At 39.7% G+C, this 9,861-nt stretch overlaps 1 protein-coding gene across 1 annotated transcript; it reads right to left on the bottom strand.

Annotated features, from left to right (window-relative positions):
* Positions 1 to 6,284: 6,284 nt before the first annotated feature.
* On the bottom strand, positions 6,285 to 9,861 carry LOC121962618 (gastrula zinc finger protein XlCGF57.1-like). The gene is made up of 2 exons (XM_042512830.1): positions 9,807 to 9,861; positions 6,285 to 8,761 (listed from the first exon to the last, which is right to left on the bottom strand). The coding sequence occupies exons 1-2, from the start codon at positions 9,859 to 9,861 to the stop codon at positions 7,350 to 7,352; spliced, it is 1,467 nt and encodes a 488-aa protein (XP_042368764.1). The 3' UTR covers positions 6,285 to 7,349.

Genomic DNA, 9,861 nt, shown 5'->3' with positions numbered 1-9,861 from the left:
GACTTTTACCTGTAGTGGTTCACAGTAGTACTTTCACTGCAGTAAGGGTGTAAATCCTCCTTGTTCTGGTCTCACCTGTGAGAGGCTGGTTGCCGGTGTAATGCGCCATCTGGTGGATATGAGCAAAATTAGGTCCTTCAAAATAATACCCTTTCAAACATGTAGAAATAGAAATAAAAAAGAAATTATCAGAATTATTTTGGGTAAATATTATATACATAAGTGCAAATTGAAACTTGCCAAAAAGAATAAAGTCAACAACTATTTATCTTCCATAAAAACACTTTCCAAAGATGATCAGTCCTTGAATGAGTTATATAATATCATCTCTAAGGCTCTTGCACTTGCTGTCTATGGTTTATTTTCTAACATACTGTAGATATATAGGCTATTTGTTTTTGTAATGTTTCATATGCAAGCTGCTGCTCCTAATGGGATTGTATACTTTTTTTTTTCAAATAAAATTAAAATAAATAAATAAAAAAACATAAACACAAATTTCTCTTTGTCATGAATAAAATTGATTTTTTTTTTTACATTTATCTCATACCAAGAGATTCTGGAAGGACATTCGCATATACATCATTAGCAATGTCTTTAATAATTTTACATTATTATCCGTAATGCTGTGTAATTAAAAGCATAATAACACTGTAAGACAAAGTGTTTCATAACATAAAACTATATTACATAATTATAACCTAAAATGTAATGTTAAAACTTTTGTATAAATCACAGGGACTTTTATTTTCAACGTCTTGAATGCGGCGACACCGGAAGCAGTTCCCCGTACCGTAATAACTTTGTAGATACGATACGGCGAGTGGTTGATTATATCGCTTTTTTCTCTATATAATATATCGTCAGTATTGCGTTATCAGACCCTTTGTGTGTCTGTAAAAATCTGTCTGAATGGATTCTTTGCTGTTTACACTTTTTCCGATATGTTTTCCCTCTTGACAGATCTCATTGTAGCCTGCAAAGCTACATAATTTAGGTTAGCATGCTAGCTGGAAACGGGACTGAGGTTAGCATCACAGCAGCAGTTAGAGTGACTGTTTGATGGAGAGCAGACTGTGTTTTTGTGAAGAAAAAGTGATATTTGTGTAAAAATGTCTGAAGTCCACATGCTGAAAGCGTTAATGAAGCAGAAACTACCTGCAGGCAACACAGTCGTCAGTGCACCAGGAGCGCGGCTCTATTCTGGAATTTACGGTAAGTGAAAAGCGCCGAAATGGTAAAATATTATATTTATATAACAATTTTTTTTTACAATAAAGAGACACTCAGATTGATTATGAAATAACATAATAGACGAGCCAGGTGTTATAACAATGTTACATACACCGAAACTACAACAGAAGTATAATGTACATCCGGGTTATGTCTGGATTTCACAATAAAAGTTTCCAGAGTGATTTCATTTTGAAGTTTAACCCTTTGACACCCGAGCAAATTTGATTTCTTAAAAAAGAACACACATGAAGAAGGCAATTAACAATTTCACAAAAATTAGCCCCAAAAATAAACGAAAATAACTTGGATAGTTATCAAGAAAAGCGAAGTAAGGAAGTGATGTTAAAAAGTGTTTCAAATAATTAAATAAATAAATAAATAAATTTATTTTGCAATATAATTTAGATATATAGTTATAATTAAAATAAAACTAGATTTATGGACATTTTCCCCGTTTTTGTGTTTTTTTGATTATGTAATTTTCTTTTTTTAAAGCTAATTTCTTGCGTCATTTTCTTTTTTTGCATGTTTTAAACCAGTTCTTCGTCATTTTCTTTATAAAGTTTCCAAAAAAAATTCAGACCCATTTGCTCAATTTCAGATAATCGTAAAAAATGCTAAAATTGGCCCGAGCAATCGACCAGGCTGATAAGCTTGTCAATTCCAAATAAATAATAATAACAATAACAATAATACTAATCTTTGACCTGTCAGTTTTATAAATGTTGTATTTCGTATTTGACTCTGACCTGCAATGTCCAGCAGCTGTTGGTGAGAGAAGACGTTTCCCTCCTGAGCACAGGAGTGGAGCTCCAGTGTGGACCAGAGCCCTGCAATTAAAGAGGAGCATGGAGGAGCTGTGGGGCAGTCAGGAGGATCTCGACAAGTTCCCGTTCATAGCTGTCCCAGTGAAGAGTGAAGATGAGGAAGAGAAATCCCCCCGTCCTCACAGCTTCATCCAAACCGAGGACATGGAAGCAGACGGAGAGGACTGTGGAGGACAAGAACCGCCAAGAACTCAGATCCGCGTCCAGAATCCTCATGACAAAACCGGAGACTCCTCTGAGAACCGACGTCAGCGATGATGAACTGGACGGAGCCCTCGGGACAATTCAGTCAGTTTTAAACTCCCGTTGTGAATAATGGACGAAACTCCGAGACGGAGACATTCAGCTGCTCCGAGTGTGGAAAAACCCGTTCGTCCACACGACTCAAAAAAAAGAATCTGAAAAGAAACACATGAGGTGGTCACACAGGAAGAGAAACCGTTCAGCAGCTGCTGCGTTTTGCAGTAAAAGCTTTCACTCGGAGGGAGCACATGTGGGCCACACGTGAGGTGTCACTCAGGAGAGAAACCTTTCAGCTGCTCCGTTTGTGACACGAGCTTCAGTCACAAACGGTTGTTCCTTGGAGAAGCACATTAGGGTCCACCACCGTGGGAGAAACCATTCGGACAGCTCGTCATTGCGGCCAAAGGTTCACGTGCAGCGCTCAGATTTGGGTCGCGCACACTTCAGAATCCACACAGGAGAAAAACCTTTTCGCTGCTCGGCTTTTTGCAACACAAGTTTCACACAGAGACACACGTTGGTCAGCACATGAGGACCCACACTGGGGGCAAAACCGTTCGGTCTGCTCGGTTTGCGGAAAGAGCTTCTCACGGAAGGGACACATGACGAGACACATGACGGCTCACACAGCGAGAGAAACCGTTCAGCTGCGGCGTTTTGTTGACAGGACGCTTTCACCTGGCAGTCGCAGTTTAAAAGACACGAGGTGCGCTGGTGGGAGCAGCAGTACAGCGTCAAACCGAACATTAAAAAGCAACACCGAAAAAAAAAACTTCCGGATGTCTTTCACCTGTATTCAAAGGTTGACAAGAGTACGTGCAGGTACAGATGCAGCTGTCCCCTGTCTCTACCTGTTCCCCAGGACTGTAAATGTTACAAAAAAATAAAAATAATTAATACAATTTTGTGCGTCATTTGCATTAGCTGCACACTGCTGTACTTCCTGTTTAGAAAACTAAACCAGGAAATCGTTACGATTGAGAAATTCGGACACGTTTTTTTTCAGCGCATTTAATGTAGATTGAAAAAAAAAAAGGTCTCCGTGCGCATAGGATTTGTTTTTTCCGCCACCCCCTGCTTTTTTTTAATCTTTGAAGCTTCCACTTTAAGATACTACCAAGAGATCCCAGGATGAAATAATGTCCCACGGGAGTTATTTTTAACCCTTTATTACACCTATCCCGAACCCTGAAAAAAGGAAAAAAAAAAAAAAGGTATATGTTATAATAAGACAAATTAACATTTTTTTTTCCATACAATTCTGACCACACAGGAATTCGATAAATGGTTTATGGTTTGAGGAGTTCTTCCCACACATCTTGACTCTACACAGGGACACAAAAATTTATATACGGGCATATACATACAAAATGAACAACTTTTTATCATGAGGAGCACGGTAATACAGTTAAAACGTCGAAATCCGCCAAATAAATAAAATATACCGGGAGGATAAAAATAAAATAAAAACTATAATAAAAGGGAATGACATGAGATTTAAGTAGTAAATGAATAAAAAAAAAGGGTAAGTTGTAATTACAACAATCCCACTAGAGGTCATCATATATTTCTGTATAGTTCATAATATATAACAATAAAAATAAAAAACTAACAACAACCAATATTATTTGTGTGTGATGATGCGTCCTGTAGAGATTTGGTCCGGATAACCAGTCCTGCACAATCCTCTCAAAAAGTCATAGAGTACATTACAGCAGCAGCTGGAGTAGTTCCGCAAATCCTTGCTACTTTTTTGTTATATTTTGTCTATTTTTTTTTCGGTACTATGGCCTCTCTTTTGCAGAAGCAGCAAGGCGACTTTTCTATGATAGAGTGGCACTTATCAATTTTCGGAGAAGTTGTGTGTGGGTTTGGACTGAATGCAGCAGACCGGGAGAGCGAGAGAATCTTCCACCGGTTTTGGCTTGTGCTGAATGACAAGTCAGACCAGAGTGGGGAGAAACTAAACTGAAGGCACCAGACAAAGAGGGGGAGGAGAGCTGGTATCAAGGCGAGGCTGACCCGACCTGGACGGAGAGAGCTGTTCCTCTACAAGTCTTATTTTGTCAAATGTAAAGGAGAGATAAAAGTAGGATGAATTGCGATTCAGGCTCATTCGGCAATGGTTTCTCATACCACAAGAGACACACCTTTAACACCTTCTGCTGAAGCATGACTTTTCTACATAGAGTGGCACTTATCACATCGCATGAGTCCTCAGGGTTGTTTGACGGAGGAAACTCGTGGTATCCAGGAATTGCGACTCCCTTATCAAGTGCCAAGTACAGTAAAATCAGAATAAAATGAGAGAAAAAGCTTGTTTACTTTTATGAGAAATAAAGCCATAATGTTACGAGGATTATTTCTTGGTAAAATTTACAAGAAAAAAAGTCAATAATATTACAAGATCAAATTAAAGTTAAAATCAGAATAATATGAGAAAAAAACTTTTTACGAGATTAAATCTGAAATATATCAAGAAAAAAAAGTCAAAATATTACAAAGATCAAACTTGAAAATTTTAAAGAAAGGTTGTAAATTAAAAAATAGCTAACGTAACATTATTTGATTAAAAACTTGCAAAATTATAAATTTAAAGCATGCTCTAAGTCCAAAATATATCGATTTATCCTGTCATGGTTAAGGAAGTGGAACTTTGGCAGCTTATAAAACTAAGCTATGGAGCTAAGCTAACAACCATAACAATAACAACAATAGCTCTCAGGACACGAAAATAATGAAAAAGAAATCTTTTTTTTTTTTTTTTTTTTTTTTTTGCTGATTTTCTGCTGCTCTTTTTCTTTAGGTACTGTAAAACGTTCAATAGTTACTTTGTTAATAACTATTGAACGTTTATAATAAAGCTTTATAATTAGGGCTGGCTCAGGTTGAACTGGACCAGCCCCTAGTTAGGCTGACATAGGATCAATCTGTCGGGGGACTTTCGATTTGATACACTGACTCCTTTTTCCTCCTCTTGTCATGTCTATGTTCACTACATTACGCTAACTCCACTGCCTCTTCAGAGCATTCCTGCTCCCTTCTTTCCTAGTTTTTCCAGCTGATCCTGGCTGCAATTCTTGGCTGCGCCTGATTTGTATTGTGTAGTAATAGCTTGCTGTACTGGTGCTGTGATCCTTGCCCTTGATCGTGCTCGTGCTGTGGCTGCTGCACTGATACTGTGTAACCCCAGCTCCCTCTGATCGGGGTCTTGGTTTTGCCGTTGCTGTGGTCCTGTCCGAAGCTACGCCTGTGTTGCGGGTCCTGGTTGTCGGTGCGATGCTGTGATCCTGCTTGACGCGACCTTCTACTGCCCTTATTATGAATCACGCCCCCACTATCAATATACAAACAAATAAACAAATACACATGGTATAAAAATGACAAAATTACCAAAGAGGCTATTTTTTATGTTTTTTTTACACAACTTTCAAGAACTTTATTGTCAATGCGCAATTATAACGAAATTATGAATGCTTCTATGAAAATTTCACATTTATTTCCATATAAAATAAGACATAAATCTAGCCAACATAAGTACACAATACAAATAACACAGTTTAACCCTTTGAAACATGGAGCGGCATCACTCTTCTTGCGCTGCTTTCAGTACCCTTTCACATGTATTTAACCCTTTGAAAACTGAGCAAATTGGTGCAATTTCTTTAAAAAAATATGGGGGAAAAAAATCAAAAAGCAAATTGGTAAGAAATGATTCACAAACTTTAAGAAATTAGTGGATTTAGATTCGGAAAATGTCTATGGAAGAACAGTAAAAAAAAAAAAAAAAAACCAAAAAAAAACAAAAAATTTTATGCATGATTATAATAATTACATTTTAATGTCACAGAATTCTTGTAATTTTTAAGCACTTTTTCCATATCTTGTTTGTCTTTTTTTACTGTCTGCTGTCTTTTGCAAAGAAATGTCTGGTAATTTCCTTGTACTTTTTACTAATTTCTTGCTCATTTTTGGGTCATTTCTTGTTACGTTGCTCATTCATTCAAAGAAACCAAACAAACTTACTCCCGTTTTCACAGGGTTTAAAGATTTAGACAGATAAAGCATTTCCCTCTTTGTGCTTCAGCAGCGTTTTTTAAGTATGTGGTCCTTTCCCATTGCCAGTAGAGCAGAGCTGTGTACACGGCAGTTTTCTAAGTATGTGGTCCTTTCCCAATGCCAGTAGAGCAGAGCTGTGTACACTGCTCTGCAGCTGACGGGCATGCCTTTCAGTGTGTGGGTTTTTTGTTTTTTTTTCTTGGTGTGTCACGTTTCATGTCACGGACAGGCCCAGAGAACAGGTTAGTAAGCAGTAGAAAGCAGCAATGAGGCCTGGGAAGACTTTACAGCAGTTACTTCTCTTCATATATCACTTCTTGATCATTCTTTTTCGAACTCAGTGCAGATTAATTTGGATCAATGTTCAAGCACTGCATTGGTGGGAAAAGATGGTATTTTGTGGTGACGCATCATTACATTTTGCCAGTAAGGGGGCTAAAGTAGCACGTCCCCCCTGAGTGTTGTGTTTCAATCAATACCGAAGGGAGGCGGAGACTATAAACTCGGGGTTTCCAGCCCGCCACCATCAAAACATCTCCTGCCATAAATAGATTTTGGAGCTGTACCACTCATTAGCATGTTCGGTTATTGATAGCAACACACCGTGGGAGCGCAGAGCATACTCTGGGCACAGGTGGAGCAGTAGAACATCAGGCACATTAGAAGTTAAACTCAACCGCTCGTTCTGCTGGGTCAAAATTGAGTCTAACTCGCCTCTGCAGCAGCTGTTCCTCTCCATCAATCTGATATGATCAGCTCTGAACGGATCTACAAATCAACTATCAAACACGCAACTCACAAACTGCTGCTGAGGAAAAAGAGAACTCACGAAGAGCTCCACCTGCGCTGCGTCCATGGAACTGCAAAAGGTCAGAATTTAGAGACGTGACACAAAGGGACACACGTGCATTCAACCCTTAGAAACCCAAGCAGATTGGCTTGATTTCTTTCAGTTACAGGAAAATTAGCTGAAATTTACTCAGCTCATCTCCCGCTGCTGCTGTTGCCGTCACACTTGTGTTTTTTGAGCTGTTTCCGCCAACTGAACCCTTGGCCGCAGACGACGCACCTGAAGGGTTTCTCCCGCGTGTGGACGACCATGTGCTGTCCCAAATTTCCCCGCTCCCTAAATCGTCTCCCACAAACGGAGCAGCTGAACGGCTTTTCTCCTGTGTGGCATCGGATGTGTCTCAGCAGAGAGTCCTTGTAACCGAAGATTTTACTACAGTGAGGGCAAGGAAACGTCTTTTTCTTAGGGTGTCCCGTCTCTCTGACAGGGACTTCCTGTGTGTTTGACCCTGACTGATTGTGTGTTTGGTTTGCACCATGTTGCGAGGACTCACCGACACACTGATGGAGATTGAGCTGATAGGCCCAGTTGAACTTTTTGCTACATACACTGCAGCTCAGTTTTTTCTCTTCCATGTGGATTCTCATGTGTCGCTGTAAGTGTTTTCTCCACGGAAAGTTCTTCTTACAAACCGAACAGCTGAACAGTTTCTCTCCTGTGTGAGATTTCATGTGTTCCCACAGGAGTGTCTTGCGGCCAAATGTTTGTCCGCAATCAGAGCAGCGAAATGCAATCTTGCCGTTACTCATTCCCGTATCGCTTTCCACAGTCTTTGTTGCGGAATTCTTGCCCCCAGTACGTAGGTGGAAATGCCCGCCTGGATCAGAGTTCCTGGTTGCCCCTGGTCCTCCATGGTCCTCTTTGTTCTCCACAGTTTGGTTAAGCAGTACGGACTGCTGATAGATGCACGTATGATTTTTGAGCTGATAAAGCCAGGTGAATCCTTGGTCGCAAACACTGCAGTGGTACAATTTGTCTCCTGTGTGGCGTGCCATGTGGTACGTCAGGTGAACCTTCTGTATAAACCTTTTACCACAAACTAAGCAGCTGAAGGGTTTCTCTCCTGTGTGGATTCTCATGTGTGTCTTCAGATTGGAGTTTTGGCTAAACTGTTTACCACACTCGGAGCAGCGGAACGACCTCTTTCCAGTGATACGCTTGTTGTTTTTCTGGGCGACTAAACCTGGTTCTCTGGTCTCACTGACTAAAGTCTTTAGTTCAGAAGAGTTCCCGGTCTTGTCATAAGGATCTGGATGTGGATCTGAGTTCCTGGCCGGTTCTGGTCCTCCACAGTCCTCTCCATCTGCTTCCATGTGTTCAGTTTGTTGAAGCAGTAAGGACGGAGGTTTCTCTTCCTCATCCTCACTCTTCAAAGGGACAGCAGTGAACGGGAACTTGGTGAGATCTTCCTGACTGCTCCACAGCTCCTCCTGCTCCTCTTTAATGCGCGGGGCCTCCTGGTCCACACTGGAGCTCCACTCTTGCGACTCAGGGGGAACTTTTTCTTCACTCACAGTGGCTTTGTAGACGAAAGATGATGAACCATCTGAAGGTAAAGGTGAAACACAAATATGCAACCATTAATGTAGACCTTCATACTTCAAGACACTTGCTCTATCATTTATTTCAGCAATATGACATCTCCTGGTTCACCCTGAGTCTTAAACTTTACGGACGTGGTCCAGAGGAAATGTAAACCTTCTAAAAAGATGTACCAGTCACATAAGATTGAGTTATTTTGGTACTTTGAGAACCAAACACTCCAGATGAGAAGTTCAGGGATCACCATCTAGACCAGGAAATACTTTCTTTGCCTCAGGGCCACTTTTGCAAGATGACAGGAGGCCAAGCAGTCTTAGCATTTTAGGACATTTCTAGAATTTAAGGAAATGTATGTAATTTTAGGACATTTCTGAGACTTTAGTACATTTCTAGGACTTCAGGATGTTTCGATGATTTTTAGGACCCTTCCTAGGATTTTAGAAGATTGAGGATTTTCAGGTGTGTCTAGGATTTTAGGAAATTTTCAGGGTTTTAGGACATTTCCAAGATGTCAGGATGCTGCAAGGACTGACGAATTTTTTTAACATGTCTCTTCGAATTTAAGACATTTCTTTGATTTTTTTTTTATTTTAGGAGGTTTCTAGGAGTTAAGGACATTTAGAGGGCTTGGGATGTTGCTAGGAGTTTGGGACATTTCTAGGATATTCAGACATTTCTATGATTTAAGTATTTTGTAAGATTTAGGACATTTCCAGTACTTTAGAACATTTCTAGGATTATAGGACATTTATAATTTTAGGATGTCTCAAGTATTTGAAGACATTTCTACGATTTTAGGACGTTTCTAGAACTTTGGGACATTTGTAGCGCATTTGTGGGATTTTGGGGCTTTTGAAGATTCAGGACATTTCTTGGATTTTAGGACATTTCTAGGATTATGGGACATTTCTAGGATTTAAGGATGTTTCAAGATTTTTCGGACATTTCAAGGGTTTAAGAATGATTTTGTGACATTTCTTGGATATTGCTACACATTCAGGGTCTTAGGAAATTTAGATTTAGGACATTTATAGGATTTTAAGACCTACCTAGGATTACAGGACATTTCCGGGACTTAAGGAACTCTCGAGAATTTGAGGACAT

Source organism: Plectropomus leopardus, chromosome 24 (genome assembly GCF_008729295.1).
Source record: "Plectropomus leopardus isolate mb chromosome 24, YSFRI_Pleo_2.0, whole genome shotgun sequence".
NCBI lineage: Eukaryota > Metazoa > Chordata > Actinopteri > Perciformes > Serranidae > Plectropomus > Plectropomus leopardus.
The sequence above is the reverse complement of the archived record's forward strand: the minus strand, read 5'-3'. Positions and strand labels throughout refer to the sequence as shown.